This window comes from Aulostomus chinensis, chromosome 18 (genome assembly GCF_037954235.1).
Source record: "Aulostomus chinensis isolate RoL2024-O1b breed Wild chromosome 18, RoL_Achi_v1.0, whole genome shotgun sequence".
Lineage (NCBI taxonomy): Eukaryota > Metazoa > Chordata > Actinopteri > Syngnathiformes > Aulostomidae > Aulostomus > Aulostomus chinensis.
In genome coordinates, this window is record NC_141337.1 from 17979188 (window position 1) to 17996628 (window position 17441).

General features: G+C 41.0%; 2 protein-coding genes across 5 annotated transcripts in view; one reads left to right on the plus strand and one right to left on the minus strand.

Annotated features, from left to right (window-relative positions):
- Positions 1 to 1561: 1561 nt before the first annotated feature.
- fmc1 (formation of mitochondrial complex V assembly factor 1) lies at positions 1562 to 3512 on the minus strand. The gene is made up of 2 exons (XM_086184875.1): positions 3344 to 3512; positions 1562 to 2082 (listed from the first exon to the last, which is right to left on the minus strand). Exons 1-2 carry the CDS (start codon positions 3470 to 3472, stop codon positions 1879 to 1881), a joined length of 333 nt encoding a protein of 110 aa, XP_086041001.1. The 5' UTR covers positions 3473 to 3512; the 3' UTR covers positions 1562 to 1878.
- A 6193-nt stretch (positions 3513 to 9705) lies between these two features.
- Positions 9706 to 17441, plus strand: part of grin2ba (glutamate receptor, ionotropic, N-methyl D-aspartate 2B, genome duplicate a) — a 160476-nt gene continuing 152740 nt past the window's right edge. Inside the window, exons 1-2 of one of the 4 annotated variants that reach the window (XM_086184043.1) lie at positions 9706 to 10592; positions 10863 to 12251. The gene's annotated coding sequence lies outside the window, so the exon portion shown is untranslated. The remainder of the gene's footprint in view (positions 10593 to 10862; positions 12252 to 17441) is intronic. The other 3 variants (XM_086184045.1, XM_086184047.1, XM_086184046.1) reach the window with 3 other exon arrangements.

Here is a 17441-nt window from a genome sequence, read left to right on the forward strand (position 1 = left end):
TCAAGGATCTAATGTCATACCATTTCACATTTTCATGTTAGTGGTACGAAATTAGGACTCAGGTCCCGGGTTAGCAAGAGATAGAATAATAAGATAGACTAAAGTAACAGAATAGGTATTTAAAGTATATCTATATAAAAAAGGTATAAAATCAAAATAAACTCTCTATGTAAACAGTGCTTCTGAGGGTGGGAGATATTGTACAATGGAGGGGCATATACAGTATAAGTATATGTCCATCCATCCATTTTCTTCTGCCTATTCCTGTTAAGGGTCACAGGGGGGTGGAGCCTATCCCAGCGGCTATGGCGAGAGGCGGGGTTCACCCTGGACAGGTCACCAGTCCATTGCAGGACCAACACATAGAGACAGACAACCATTCACACTCACAGTCACACCTACGGTCAATTTACAGCAGTGTTCCTCAACCCTGGTCCTGTGGACCGACTGCCCTGCATCTTTCAGATGTTTCCCTCTTCCAGCACACCTGATTCAAATGACTGGCTGGTTGTCAGGGTTCTGCAGAGCTGGATGATGAGCTGATAATTTGAAAGAAGAGGCAGGGGGAAACATCTAAAACATGCAGGGCAGCGGGTCCCCAGGACCAGGGTTGAGAAACACTGATTTAGAGTATTAATCAGCCTTGTACCCTCTTGATGTCTTTGGACTGTGGGAGGAAGCTGGAGTACCAGAGAGAACCCACACAGGAACAGGGAGAACATGGAGACTCCACACAGAAAGATCCTGTGCTGGAGCCGGGACTCAAACCCAGAACCTTCTTGCTGAGAGGCCACAGTGCTGACCACTGCACCACCGTGCTGCCGGGTCAAGAGGTGACTATAGACAGCTGCAGGGAAGAAACTGTTCCTGGGCCTGGAGGTCTTGCTCTGGATGCTCCTCAACCGCCTGCCAGAGGGGAGAGGACGAAACAGACTGTGAGCAGGATGGGTGGAGTCCTTCATGATGCGGAAGTCTGAGTAAATTCTATTTACCCCTTTAGCATCTAATTTCATTTACTGTGAAGTCATTATGTTGTTATGCTATGCAGATATTTTGCTCGTAAAAATTAGTCTGCCGATGGAATAAACAAAATTTCGTGAACATTTCTTGAAATAAGATAAAATATTCAGATTCATAGTAAACACACCTTTCCATTTTTACAGATAAGAGAAGGGATGGATATATAGATACATGTAAGTTACTTTTTAAAATAAATATCCATATATACTATATTAGCTTTTAAATATACTCGGTATATTTTAGGATATGTAAATATCCTAAAATACATCTAGAAATATTTGATAAATATACCCACAAAATTGTTTTATGCAGCAATTTCTGTCACTAATGTAAAAGAAATGTACAAAATTTGGGCAGCCAGATCTGACCTAAAGTATCCTTAATACTTTATTTAACAACTTAAGTTATATAAATTTAATAGTCCTTTCTTACCAGCATAATTAAAGTTTTATCAAGACCAATCTTCAAACATGCAATAATGTTCTGTGATACATTAATATTTCATATTCACATGTAAAACCAAAATAAATAACACTACACAGAAAGTTTCATACTTTAATAGAATGAGAATTTACTTACAGTGTTTATGAATGCTTTTTAACATTTAGGAAAACTGACAAGAACAGAAGGCATGGGTACTCTGTAGGGTGCGTCCACTGATCCGTTTTTCCTCACAAGTTTTTGCTTTTAAATTCACAGGTGCTTTATACACATGCAGATCAGACCATCATTACAGTTCCACAATGGTACAACCTTACACTGCCAGATGCAACCTGACAGTCTAGTCCTCGACACTTTTACTCATTTATATATATATATATATATATATATATTTTTTTTTTGCCCTCCACCATGTCTTCACTTCTCCCAGCCTTTGCCTCCTGGCTGAGTGGGCAACCTGAGCCCCACTAGGCTAGCCACTTCCTCGGGGCTGCGCTCTCCTTTGCCATGATAAAGGTTATGAAGGGCCAGGTGATTCCTGGTGGAAGCCAGCAAACACAGGTAGGTATGTGAGGCGTGGAGTGCTTCCTGCTGGGCACGGCAGTATCTTTCTCCTGTCACCTGTAGGGGAAAAGAAGACAGAAAGGTTACTTTGTTTGCAAATGCCGTACATCAAAAATAAGATTGACACATTTTCTTGTGTGCCATTTGCCTGTAAACCAACGGCCGTGCCGCTATTATGCTTTTTGTTTGCAAGACTGAAAAATAAATAATAACGAATTCATAAAACAGATCAAGATATGATTCATGAAGGAAATCCCCAAGGTCTAGATTGCACGGTCAACATGGATTTAGCAATAATGCTGAGTTCAATACCCTAACAGAAACAAGTGAGCATATTTACAGTTTCTCCACCACAATTCATTGACAGCATAATGGACAGTAACCATTTGGTCAAGTCCCCATATAGAGTTTGACATATATATTGTTGTGCCTCCGGGTTTTTCTGAATTATGACAAACACACAGTGACAACCAAGAGTCCCTCCTAGCTGTTTTGCATCACTGACTGCACATGCATTCAACCACCATGGCGAACCTTGTTCTGCCGAGCAGAAATAATTTAAGCTTTATATATACTTAAAAATACTAACGCTTCATTTCAACAGGCTGGGTGAACAGGACGGGAAAACAGAAAAAAGAAAAAAGAAAAAACGGAAATAGGAGAACTGACAGATTGACATTTAAAGATTGTTTAATAGAAAATTTAATGAAAAAAGGCATCGAATAGATATATGATAATTTGAGTCGGTGCTAAATTCTGAACCTATCATAGCTGTCATACTCAAACCATTCCGTTACTTTCCTGTCTGCTCTAAACCCTGCATTTGTTGCGCTTCGACACTCACGTAGAATCTGACGACACGTATCTGCTGTCACTCGGACTGTCGAAAAGCATTCAAAGAAACGATTAAAAATCAACACCATTATTGGCAAGGTTACGTCTACGGGGCATGCTGCTAACCCTTCACAAACATCGCGAAATTATCATTCGACTTGAAGTTTAAATTAAATTCAAAGCGACCGAGCTATGAGAGTTAGCGTAGCTACATATGCTATAGCCATAGACACTAACTGCTGGCTAATGTTAGTGTATCCCTCTGCTTTCCAGTCACACTGCGTTAGGTCGTAATCATTTCGCGGTTCTTAATACCAACACTCTTTAGGTTCGGTATTGGTTCTGAATGCATGTTTTAACGGCTTTAACACAAAGCTTACCTTTAATCAACTCGCAAATGCCAAAAAAAAGAGTCGTCTGAGTTAGCTAACGCCAATTGTTGGCAATGCACTTACCTTGTCGTACTTGTTGCTGAGAAACTCACCTTGTTTTTTCGAAATTGATCCATAACGTAGTTGTAGGCCAGTGACTTTCTGTAGTTATGTCCTTGAATGGACCGCAGTTCCTTGAGTATTCCTCGGCAGGTTCGGAGGGGCGATGACAACGCTGCCATCTTTTCACGTTGTTGTTGTGATTGTGATCGTGCTCGCACTAGGTATGCTCAATCAAACATCGCACGATCGATCAAATAATTGACCACAGGGAGGCGGTATGTCTCGAATTCGACACACGCGTGGGTTCTTCCAAGTTGACGTTTTCAAGTAGGAGAATGTATATGTAAAGCATGGACACCTCACTCTAAACACTATCAAATTAAAGTTCTGGATTCAGAATACTGCTAAGGTCACTATTTGTGTATTTTAAATGTATTGGCTGCCATATAACTGGGATGAATACCGTAAAGACCATTTCTTCTAGCCACACAGATGACCTGTCCTCCCACTGCAATTACATATCATGCGTGCTTGGTTAATATCTTTAATCTTTCAGTCTTCTATGAATTTTTTTTTTATACTCGTTTTAAATGAAATGGCTCTGACCCTTGAAATAGAACCGAACCACAACAAGAGGGCTCTGGCACTGTTGAGTGCAGGCTCTAATTAACTGGATCTATCACACCTGTGTAGCCTGCTATGCCTTGACTTGCCAAAATGGCTGCTATTCCCTCCATAGCTCCACCCAAGTCACACCAGACTAGGTGTAATACTGCAGAGTTATTAAAACACCTGTACTGGGGTATATAATTTGAGTGGAATATTTCTCTTTGAAATGTTATGGAGTAGGTGTTAGGAGTTTTTTTCCAATTAGCCTCGTCCCCTCTTGATATCTGTGGACTGTGGGAGGAAGCCAGAGTACCCGGAGAGAACCCACACAGGGAGAACATGCAGACTCCACACAGAAAGATCCAATTCTCGAGCCGGGGCTCAAACCTGGAACCTTCTTGCCGAGAGGCAACAGTGCTGACCACTGTACAACTGTGCCACCCACACTTAAGATGGTTTTGAAAATGTACTTTAAAACTCATATAGCAATGTAACAATATTGAAATAAGCAATGTTCTTGTTATGGACTTTCATTACTTTCACCAATCACAGAGGTGATGGTCAACCATAAACTATTAATTTGCTCGCTTGTCTAAAATTATGATTATGTACCAACTAACAGCCTAATTTTCATGAAATTTAATTTTCATGAGTGTGGGACATGGTCATTGGAAGATCTGATATTTTCATTAATTTCTCAGAAAATATTACATGAACCTGCTAAGACCTGCACTGTATGCATGGTCTGTCGGTTATATTCACTCCAGGGTTAGGAAATATTTACAGTTAGTTGTTCACGTTTTCCATGTGCCTTCCAAGGGTTTAAGGAGTTGTTTTACTGAGGGCTCAAGTGTATGTACATTTGGGAAACAAATGTGTCCGCACAGAGACCTACATGGATAAATTCAAAACAATATTAGCCGAGACATTCCCCTCCTTACTTGTGCACTTAATATTCCTCTGTTATTCCAGTTTTGCCCTTAATTTGAAAATGGCAATATTGCAATTAAACTGTTCAAAACTGAATCACTGTCAGGTTACATCAAAGATGTCCTCTCTTTAATGTCAACACTGTCAGATCATAACTTTAATAGGGAGGGATCAATTATATATGTACTGATCATGAGAATAACTATAGATTAATTAATTAAAATGACCATGTCCTAAAAAGTCCAACAGGCTGTTTTCCAGGTGGGGCAGAAAACTTTGATCTTCACTGCTGCATTATTCCTGTTCCACATCCAGAAAAAGCTGTGAAATGGAATCATTCATTTATTCATTCCTTTCTATTAAGGGTCACGGGGGGGCTGAAGCCTATCCCAGAATCTATGGGTGAGAGGTGGGGTTCACCCTGGACAGGTCACCAGTCCATCACAGGACCAACACATACAGACAGACAACCATTCACACTCACAGTCACACCTACAGTCAATTTAGAGTATCAATCAGCCTCGTCCTCTCTTGATGTCTTTGGACTGTGGGAGGAAGCTGGAGTACCAGAGAGAACCCACACAGGAACAGGGAGAACATGGAGACTCCACACAGAAAGATCCTGTGATGGAGCCGGGGCTCCAACCTGGAACCTTCTTGCTGTGAGGCCACAGTGCTGACCACTGCACCACAGTGCAGCCACTGAAACGGAATCATGATATGCATTTACTGCAAAAAATAAAAAAGCAAAACAATTATTCTGATACTATCCAGCTACAGCCCAGAGAGGACGACAAAAGTGGAGTTGTCTGATCATTCGAGTGGTAAATGGCATGGACAGATATTCTTCACTGTATAAAGTCCTTTTATCAGTTTATTAGAAATATGACAGGTATGAAATATATAAAAAACCCAACATAAAGTAAATTGATAGATATAATGTGTACCATACTTAGCTTAAATACAGGCTAAAGAGTTTCTTCTGTCATGTCAGGGGCACTTCTGGGCTGTAGCTGGATGCTACTTGCATATTCAGTCATTGATATGACCTGCTTTAATATGACCATGATAGAAGCTTCAACTGCAGTGCACTTAGCATGCAGCCATTGCATTAGCTTGTACTGATTGTTTTAGCTTGTGGCTTCATCTGCAGTCATAGATCACAACAAACAAACTGAATCTTATGTTTTATAACTCTGAAAGGTACCAAAGAACATGTAAAAAAAAACAACAACTCTGATTTTCTACACAGATGAATAACCAATAGCTGTGTAAAGACGGCTGTACCGATTTGTTGCCTTTGTTGCTGGACTAGTGAAGACAGACTGAACGTCCAGAAACTGCCTTCCTAGTGCTGTTTTAAGTTAGTTTTTGCTCTTTAACCCTGATTATTGCCAAGTACAGTCCAAAACAGCTTGTTCAGTGGAACTTGTCACTGCTGTCAGTTTTTTTCGATGCAAATCATGTTAATATGATGTAAATAAAAGGTTGAGTTATACTTTGGTGCAGTCCCGACTTTCACTGACGGCAGAATGATTGAGAGATGTACTCAGTTTCCTTTGTTAAGAAGTCATTCTTGACCCATGCCCCTCTCAGTTGATGCCAAGCCTCCCACACAAGATCTGGGCTGAAAGTCTGATAAAAAACATATGCTAGAGTGAAAAAAGACATGAAACCTCAAGAACTGGATTTGAATCTGAAAATAAAATCTGAAACTGATGAAAGAAATAACACCTTGAATATATAAAATTTAAAGTGAAAATGAAACGTAGTGTAATTATAAGAATTTCAGAGCTGAATCAAAATGATATCTAACCCTGAAAAAAACAGGTAAACTTGGAATTTGTTTGAATACATTATTGCATTTTTTCCCCCCACATTTCATGATTAGAACTTGGATTTTCACTGAAACCCTATTTCCTTATAATGGCCCTGCGATGTCCTGGCGGCCGGTCCAGGGTGAACCCCGCCTCTCACCTGATGTAAGCGGTATAGAAAATGGATGAATAGATGGAGCTTGGATTTTCAGTTTCAAATTTAAAGAAGACCCTAATTTGGCTTCATAGACAAATACTGTAAGAACCCTGAATCAAGATGCATATCCTGAATATATTGTACATGTCAAAAGAATGCCCCTAAAAAAACCCAAAACAAACTTGTCAAAATATCTCAGTTTTGATTGAAAATGCAAAATTTAGAAGACCAATTTTCAAAAATCGATGTGCGTAATATGCTCTTTCCATGACCCTCAGCAAACTTATTTGGAATATCGTCTTTTTCAGAATAAAAGTGTGATATTAGTGTGCATATAAAAGTAGCTATCACATGGATTAGGAACACAGACGAGTCGGGCACAGGTTATTGTGGAAACATGGAAAAGCTGCGATCCTGGCTGATTTTCTTTGGGCCTCCCATCATATGGATCCCATCCTCAGCTTCAATGTTGTTTATCAGTGCGTTTGATTTTTCGAAGAAAATTCACAGAAAAGGTCGATCCCTCCATTGCCTGCATGTAAATAAAAGAGGGCTTGAGGTCGTAGAATCACTGCCAGACAAATGGGTCAGCAGAGGAGACTGGAGCAACTGTGGAGGTGTGCAATCATATTTCCTTTCAGGATCTATTAGCACCTCTCTCTCTCCCTCTACTTGTTCGATCGATAACATAGATGTAATGATACAATATATACTTTTCCTACTGTTCCAGAAGTTTGCTTGGCTTTAACAGTGAGAGTTAACATCACAAGAATACAGGTTCATGGGCCGGTTTTGCTTTTTTTTTTTTTGTCATTGAGGTTCACAAACCTGATATAACTGAAAGAAAGTGTGGTTCTCGTGTGTAAACTGAACCCGGGATTGCTTATTGAATGGTCTCCTTTTATTGGTTTGGTTTTGCATCTATTAGGCTGCACGGTGGTGCAGTGGTCAGCGCTGTCGCCTCACAGCAAGAAGGTTCCAGGTTTGAGTCCTGGCTCAGGCACAGGATCTTTCTGTGTGGAGTCTCCATGTTCTCCCTGTTCCTGTGTGGGTTCTCTCTGGTACTCCAGCTTCCTCCCACAGTCCAAAGACATCAAGAGGGGACGAGGCTGATTGATACTCTAAATTGACCGCAGGTGTGACTGTGAGTGTGAATGGTTGTCTGTCTCTCTGTGTTGGTCCTGTGATGGACTGGTGACCTGTCCAGGGTGAACCCTGCCTCTCACCCATAAACGCTATGATAGGCTCCACCCCCGCACGACCCTTAATGTAGGAATAAGTGGAAGAAAATGGATGTCTTAAATAAACATCTGCATTTTAGCTTGACCTGTAGAATTTAACATTTAATAATTCTGTAAGAAGAATAAAGCAATAACATGCAGTTGGAATGAAGCAGTTTGCCCTTAGTGGGTCGGATTAAGGCTGAACCATTTTGATTGCCAATATCTGACTGATGTTACAGTTGTGATATGATTTAGAATATTAGAGGGAATTATACATTTTTGTGTCATTATTGAACTTTTAATGGAGAAACATGTTGAAATGATAGATGTGTTTTTGCAACATCCATCCATTTTCTATACCGCTTCACCCTGGAAGGGTCACCAGTCCGCCACAGAGCCACCAGGAGCAATCAGGGGTTTAGTATCTTGCTCAAGGGTACTTCGACATGGTCACCTGGGGAAGTGAGGATCGAACCAGCGACCCTGCGGTTGCTAGACGGCCACTCTACCTCCGAGCCATGCCGCCCCCTTGTTTTTTTGCATCAGTCTGTACCAAACAAATATGCTCCCTTGAAGTTTGGAGAATATCCTTTGCAGGCTGGGATATCCCTCCAACACCAAAATACTTCATTTAGGATGTTTTTTGGACACACGTTTTTTAATGAGCAGATATTGCACCTCCTGCCGTTTGGCTATTGTACTTGGTGGGTGTTTGTCAACAACTGGGTGCATGTGTGGGGTCCTGAGCTGCCGTGAAATGCTTTCCACCTCTTTATTGAAGTTTATTTTTAAGCCAAGTAAAAATGATATCATGGAAAGTATATTTTAAGACCATGTAAAGTTTAGAGTGATAGAATAATTAACTCCCATCCATCTTCAAAAAGCATTAATTTGAAACTCTCAGTTTAGCAAACAGATTACAAAAGCTGTGTAACAGGGAGGGCTGTTGTCGTTCATTCATGTCTATGTTTATCTATTACATTAAATTAAATAGCTCAGCCAAAATTATTCAGGATCTTTTTTTTTTTTTTATTCAAATGAGCTCTGGTCTATTATAATTGTAAAAAGGTGGGCTGTGAAATAGAGAAACTACACTAGGTCATTTTGTGAGTTTGATATATTGTTCAGCCCTAGTTAAAATGTTTTGTGCTGTGAAGGCAGGTCAAATGGCCTCACAGCTCATTCCAGCCCACGCCTGGCCCAGTGGAGGGCTCCAGAGCCCACTGACCCTCGGCACAAATACGTCAGTGAAGCGTGTTCTGGAAAATGTTCAGACCCCTGTTGAAGTTACTACCTACAATTTTTGTGGGGTTAGGATCTATGACAACAATCTGACCTTACAGGGAGGAGTACTGAGATCATCTTTGCCTTATGAGCTCACACAGCTACCAGATCTGGACCACCTGTGGACACCAGTTCTGTGCCTCTCGCTCGCCCAACCAAAGTTAATGTGTTCCCAGGTCTGTGAACTAACTTGTGTATCGATGATTGACTGTAGGGGGAGCCACTCTCTTATCAGTTTGAAACACCGGTGTGGTTCCTAGACATTTGCTGCTTCCCCTCTCCTCCCCCCTCCTCATCTCTCTCTCTCTGTCTCTCACACTCTTTCAATGAATACTAATGCAGTGAGTGGGCCCACCTCCCTTCCTCCCATCTTTTTGCAGGGATGGGCGGGAGAGGGGAGACAGAGCAATTCCAGCTCAGTATTCTCGCTCATGAGGCACGCAGTGCTTGACTAGCAGCAGCAGCCCCAATGCTTTTTCTTCCTCCCACTGTGTGTAGCTGCTGCAACAATGTCTTACCTGTGTGAGTGGTGCCAGACCCCAGAGCAGAGTTGAGAGACAGAGGGAAGGACATCTGAGTCTGCTTTTTGTCATCTGGATGGGAAGTCTTTTTTGGGAGGAGAGAAAGAAGACAGAGGAAGGCAGCCAGGGAAGGGGAACAACTGGCGCTAGCCAATCCCCCCTTCCACATATAGACTGGAGACAACGGAGGCCACAGGAGTATTTGCTTTTATCTTTCGTTTTTTGTTCTTTTTTTTCCTCATTGCGCTGCTGGGAGGTGCTTTACCTTTTCATTTGCTTGCTCTCTCGGTCCTCTGTCTTCTCATCTATTTCGCCATTTACCTGGTCAACAATTTCTTCTATTTATGATCCAGACAAGGAGGGAAAGCGAGGCAGAGAGACAAAGAAAAAGAGAGAGAGAGGAGGGGGATTTTTTGGCCCCTTTTTATCCTCTTTTCCTCCTCTTCATTCATTCTTTCTCCCTTCTCAATTGCTATCACTTCCAGCCCTTTCTCTCCCCGTTCAGCCCACGCTTCCTCCCCCCCGTCACCGCCACCTCCTCCTCTTTCCCACCACTCCTCTGTCCACTTGTAACTTTGGCTACTTTTTGAATCCACCACTGTGTTAATGACCTTACTTTAGAGACATTTTAATTGGCTTGCTTGTATTTTCTATTTATGCCTTTTTCACTTTTTTACCTTTTCCTATTTTCCCCCTTCTCTTTTTTCCTCCTACCATCCTATGCATCTTTTCGGGGCGAGTCTTAATTCTAACCATAGGTAGGTCTATTTAGTGTTTAGTGTCTGTCACAAAGTCGTGTTTCCTTATCTGTGTATGCAAGGTGTTTTGTTTGGGTCTGTTAAGCACCCCTCACCACCACACTCACTGGCCTACAGTTTAGCTTGCTACGACCATGGATCCCCTCCCATCCAGCTTTCAGTTGATCCCTGCCTCATGCCGTGTCATCCTCACGTCACTCTTCTCCAGCATATGATAATCTGTGTTTTCTGACTTTATTTTTGTTTCCTTTGATTTCCTTTCAACCACAGTGACTCATCAAGCAAGCGCCTCCTCCTGTCACCATCACGGAGCCACATTCGACCACCTCATCATGTCTGTGTTGTTGGACAAAAGTCTGATCCATCATTAACATGTGAAATGCCCCTTTACCACACACCCTCATCCTCACATATCCCTTTTGTCAGCTGTCATCCGCAAATCAGAGACTTCCGATCACATATGAGGAACTGCGCCTCAGTTTGTTATACACTGAGATGTGCATTTAAGTTTCCTCGGCCCATGTTTGTCAGGTGAAGGTCAAACACGATCTAATCCGGCGGCTGTTGTCTCAATATTCTAAACCAGGACTTGTGTGTTCTGGCAGCCTGTTTTTACACACTCCTCTGCTCTCTTTTCCCCTCTGTCCCTCTTTTCCTCTCTTCCTCTCTCTCTCTCTCTCTCTCTCTTCACCTTGTTTCTCTGAACTCACTCTCATTCCTACACACACATCACACACACACAAGCACTCAAAGAGAATGGACTAGAAAAAAAAATGGTTTCATCATCCTGAGGATTTTTTTCCCCCTCCACCATAATTTTTTCACTCACTTTGCATCAAGCTTCTGTAATCGCCTTTTTCTGCGTTTTCTTCCCCCATCACCATCTCACCTGCTGCGAATTGATCATTTTATTGATTCCTTTGTTTGTTTGTTTTTCCACATGCTGTTTAAAAACAACAACAAAATGACATCTTACCACTCCTGTGTCATTGACTTGCTTGCATCAGAAAGGAGTTTCTGTTAATTTGGGTTTTCTGTGATGTAATTTCCTAACTTGACAATTATCAACTTGGGAAATATAAGGAAGGAGACGATTAATTAGAATAATTGTTATATTATATATTTATATATATTTTAGAAAAATAGAAGACTGGGGGCTTAAAGGGACTAATATCCTAAGTGTGTGTACGTGTGTGTGTTTGTGTGTGCCTTGCCACAGCAGTAGACAGATGCATAGCAAAGTGAACACAACTCATTTCCTTGTCCACCTCATTTTTTTTATATTTCCACTTTTTCTCTTCCTGAAGGAGATTTAAGGCCTCTTTACATGAAGATAATGGGATGTTTGAACTTGTAAAGGCACTCTGGATATAGCTGTTTTCCTGTGGAATTACCCTTTAAATCCTGGATTTGGTTCCAAATGAAAAAAATAAAAAAAAACTGTCCTTAATGTGGGACTTTTTTTTTTAAACGTTTTTTTTTCTTCTCATAACGGACTGAAGCTGCTTTCAATATTTTGAACTATTGAATCTTAATGGGATTTCACTAACGCGGATTAAAGACTCAAGCGGCATCTTTGTCTGTTAGTTGATAGCAGTGATTCTTACTCCAGCCCACAAAACCCATTAACTCTCATAGGCTTTTTCTAGGGTTAAATAGGTGAGTACGCCGCTTCTGCACATGCTAATTGCTATTGCATGTCTTGGATGATTTATTCATTTAGATATTCACTTGTGTATTTCCTGTCACTTTACGAATTGTCGTGTGTGCTTGCGTGCGTGCGTGCGTCTGTATGAGATTTATATTAAACAAGATATTATCAGTTATTTCCCACAGTGTCATTTATCCATTGTAGTTGTTCCCCTGCGAGCCTTTAATTCTGTTTCTGATACATTTATAGTCAGGATTTCACCATATAAATTCACCCACATACACCCTGATCTAGTTATGTATCCGATAATGATCATACACGAGTGTAATCTCCATACTTTAATCCTGCTTTTTACTTATTAGCTGAAGGAGTAGCCGCTTCTGCCAAATCACCTGGCCAGTGCTGCTCTTATTTAGAGCAGAGGTGTGTCTGTGTGTGTGTGTGTATGTGATGACGTGAGAGGAATCTACGTAGATCAATCATCTATCTAATCAGAAATCTACATAAAGAGACCTACAGCATTGCCCTTTACTCCATACAATTATTTTTATCTACTGTTATTCCAAAGAAAACCGAAGTAGAAGGGAATATATTATCTCTGCATCCTAGAGGAATGCAATCTTGAGTGTCTACATTAAAACGCACATCTCTCTCTCTCTCTCTCTCTCCCTCTCTCTCTCTCTTTCACACAACCCCCCCTCACACACACATGCACACACATTCTCATAGCTTCAGTGGTGATTGACCTTTTTTTGTCTGTTTAACTTAAGCTGACAGCAGTTTAGATTTATACAGTTTGTGTGTGTGTGTGTGTGTGTGTGTGTGTGTGTGAGCATGGTGCTCCCTCGAGTTTATGGCTCCGTACCTGTGAAACGCACCTGGGACCTGCTCTCATAACCTGGGACCATTACCAATTCTGCTCGGTCTTCTAGGCACATATGTGACCCCTGTCGCCTCTCTACAGATGGGCACTTATGTCTACATTCACTGTCAGTGCTGTCGCAGCTGCCACACTGCAAAATGGACGTCTCGGGTGCCTCCGACACATAGTTCACTGCTGTGGTTCGACTATAATGGGGGGGGGGGGGGGGGGTTCTCTCTTGATGAAGTGGTGAAAGGCTTATTGTCTTGACAGTGTGGTAGAGGGAGGGAAAACGCACAATGATGTGAATGTTATGTTGCACTTAAAGGTAAAACTGTCGCTGATTGACTTGATGAAGTCTACACAGAGGATGCTGGCAGCATTTAGAGTGTAGCTGAGTAGTCAAGTGAGCGATGGCTGTCCAAATGAACTGCCTGGATGAAGGATACAACTGAGCATCACATCCATGCAAATACAGAGGTGAGATGAGAGTAACGGTACACAAATGAAACCTCTGTTATAAACCACCAAGACTATAAAATGTGTTTTTCCTTTGCATTCATCATTAGATTTTGTGATTTTTGAAACGGGTTGCAAATTTTGTTTTTTTCTAAATTAATAGTCCTTCCAAATGTTACACCATAACTGCACTCCAAATGAATAACATTACCATAAAGCTTTCTTTTAGTTATGTATATATATTTTATTTAAGTGTTTAAAGTTTTAGTAAAGGCAATCACTTACAATAATAAAACTATACGTGCACCATTAAGAAAAAGATGAATGGAATAATGAATAAACAATCAGAGATATTTTCTAATAATCAGTTTAGTCTTATATGGCCTTACATAATCTAAAACAGATATTTTTTTTAGCCAGTGTTAGAATGTAGATGTTCTTAAACAGAAGCAAATCATTGATACCTTACAGATTACATGTGTTTAAAACATTGCGACACGCAAAAACGCTCTCACACATAAAAAATATATTCATAAAAATATATGTGAAAAGGAATAACTGAAATAAAAATAAAAAAAGGGTTGAAAATTGAGGAAGGCCTTACTGCAAAATAGCAGAAACCCGTCAAGATTGTAAAGGTGTATAATACATTCCCTCACCAACAAATGAAAACCAGGAGAGTTGAGGGGTTTCATTATTTCACATTATTGCTGAGAGTTTGGGTTTTTGCAGACGATCCCTCAAGGTGTTGAATGAAAGTTTGCCATATTAAATGAAGCCTATAAACCTGCCCCATCCCAAGATATCGAATCCTCTCTACTTCCAGTGTGTTATCAGGTCAGCAAGACACATTATGTTCCCTTTCCATTGCATTACACACTTCTTAGCACACATGAGATACAAGTCAGATAAACTGAAAACACTGACTAGGAGTTCTGGTGTCCCTCGGGATACAAATAGTTTTAAAAAAATGTAGAGATTTTCAGTTTATGAGAAATACCCCAATTCATGAAGTCTGCTTAATGATCAAAAATTTCAATGAGGCAAGGTCAGGCATTAATGGAGCATCAGTTAATCTGCATCAGAATGTGACTTTTTCTGCTCTTCTGTAATCTCAGATCTCTTTCCCAGATTGCTGAAGGAATGGCATTTTTTTTTATAGGCCTCTGGAAATTGGATTATCGTAGAAAACACAATTTGTGGCACGAAATAAAAACAAAAGTTTATGAGATAATTAGGGACTCATTTCTTCTTCACCTTGTTGTCCTTGTTGTATATACTTGTAGAGTTCTGATAAGGGACTACAGGGATGTCTAATGGGACTGTAGTGAAATGAATTATTGTTTTATAGGAGGGAATATGTTTTCCAGAAGCAATCCTTTATTTGAAGAAGTTTTAACTTACCGAGCAGTAGTTGAAATCAGGCAAGTGTGTCCTCAGTATACAGGTCTGATACGGCTGTGCTTTTCCCAAGTCAAAGGACGGGAGAGGTTCTGTTTCCAAATGTCCTCTGGTGTGCATATTAACACATCAGCACCAAATTTTATTGAGCAATAACTGAGTTGAATTTGACGACAACCACATACTTCAAGCATCCTATCAATTTTTAGTGTCTGAAAGTGTTTTGTGCCAGAAGCTTATATAAAAAAGAAGCCTGCCAAAAGTCCTCAAACAGAGCTTAAGAGATTTCAGAGGCACAGTGTTTGCAGTCGTCATTGATAAACAGGGCCAGGAGAGGAGACAGCAGGTGCTGCAGAGATTCATGATCTTACCATCATCTTATTCCTTCTTCCTCCTGATTCTCTCTCTCTCTCTCTCTCTCTCTCTCTCTCTCTCTCTCTCTCTCTCCACATGTGCTACATATGTGACGACAGTACAAGTCTGGGAATGAACACAAGCACCAATAACCACTCGTTGCTCTCTTGTGAACTCTGTATTTTCCTTTCTGTATCACAAGTCAATTCAAAACATAGAAGGTCAAGCTATGAAATCCAAAGGAGATATAAGTAAACACTTGAGATGATGACCTTCTTAAACACATAAATCAGTCTGCGGAGCTCTGCTGAAAGCTTGTAACGTCCTGCAGTGTGTGTGTGTGTGTGTGTGTGTGTGTGTGTGTGTGTGTGTGTGTGTGTGTGTGTGTGTGTGAGTGAATCCTTTTGGACCATTTGTGCAGGAGTAGGGAGACCGTGGGACGATGAGACAATTTAAATCTCGATTTTATTGGCTGCGTATTTACTTCAAGCGAGCAGAATATGGGTCATGATCTGATATAAAAAGGCTACTCAATAATTCATCTAAACTGATTAAGAGTACTTGTATCGATGCAGACGCTGTCTGTGAGAAAAGATGGGTGTATACAGAGTGCACAGAATCGCAACATTTATGCTCCTCTGTGGGATTAGCTGAACAGAGGGAACAAGCCAAAAGAGGCTGGGCGTTTCCAGCCAGCAGCGTAGTCCTACTTTGATGTATTAATCTACTGTATGTCGTTCACGCCTGTGACTGTGAGATGACGCATGTGCATGTGACGGCTGTGTTTGTCTGTGATGCTGCTGCATATATCCATGTGAGTTTGTGTAGGGCCCATCAATCTATTAAAAAATGAAAAGTACAATCTGTTGCCCCGCAGACACTTTTATTATTCATCCACATACTTCAATTAATCATTAGTTACCTAAAGTATGGACCACACGCTCCCCTTCAATTTCAGAGACTGAAATGGAGTCAACGTGGGATGTGTGTTCATGAGACAGAGACAGGTGACAAATTAAAGGAAAAACCTGAATCAGGAATGCTGGTACACTTTACACAGAGGAGAAGTTTGCCTCAAAGGCTTTCTAGCACAAAGCCTCTTTTGACTCTCTCTGCCAGAAAGAGGTTAAGTTTAGGAATATGTTGTGGCTCGGGTTTAAATAGAACCTTCCACAAACAGAAAGTCTTCAAGGCAAACTTCTCCCATGTGTGTGTACCTGCTTGCTCTGGGGCATGACTGACTAGAATTACTGCATCGTGGTTTTATGCCTCTGAGATGTGGGTCTCTTACGGTGACCTTGACCTTTGACCACCAAAACCCTTTTCATTCATCTTTGAGTCCTAATGGACATTTGAGACAAAGTTGGAGAAATTCCCTCAAGGCGTTCTTGAAATATTGTGTTACTGAGCCTGGGACAATTGTGCGGACAACTTGGAAACCTAACGCCTCTTACCTATGGCCTTTGAAGTGTGGCGACATTAAAAACAAAAAAAATCGATGCAAAAGATATTCAGAAGAAAGCCCATTGTCAGAAGTCAGGAGACTACTGAACTGGCAATAGGAACTGGCCTAAAAGGATATTTGTGTCTTTATCCATGGGACATCAGTAGAAGGTCTATGGTTAACAGGCCATGTGGTTTGATGGTCATGAAGGTTGTGCGTTCGTGTGTAAGGAAAGAAGAGCAGGAGTCCCTCAGGTGACAGAGAAGGTCAATACAGGATGTGATAGGCTGACAAAAATTACACAGAGGGCTGTTATAGTACGGCCATTTCTAGGAAACTGATAAAATTAAGCATCGTGTTCTTCTGACTCACATTGGAATTTTTAAAATTCATGTAAAAACAACAGTATGACTCAAATTTTACTTTTCAAACATGGACTAACATACATAGATATACGTAAACATGTATATGCTGCCACCTGGCTGTCTCGTCATGGCTTGATGTTCTCCGTTTGTTCTGTAGGTTTCGCTGTGGCGTTGAAACTTGAAAGAGGAACAGCACGTAGTCTAGGGGAACGTCATGTGCATCATGTCAACAGGGATGCCTGTTGCATTTTTCCTGATGTAACAGGGGAACCAGAAAATTCAAATTGCTCGCAGCTGTAAGGGTGTAGGCCAC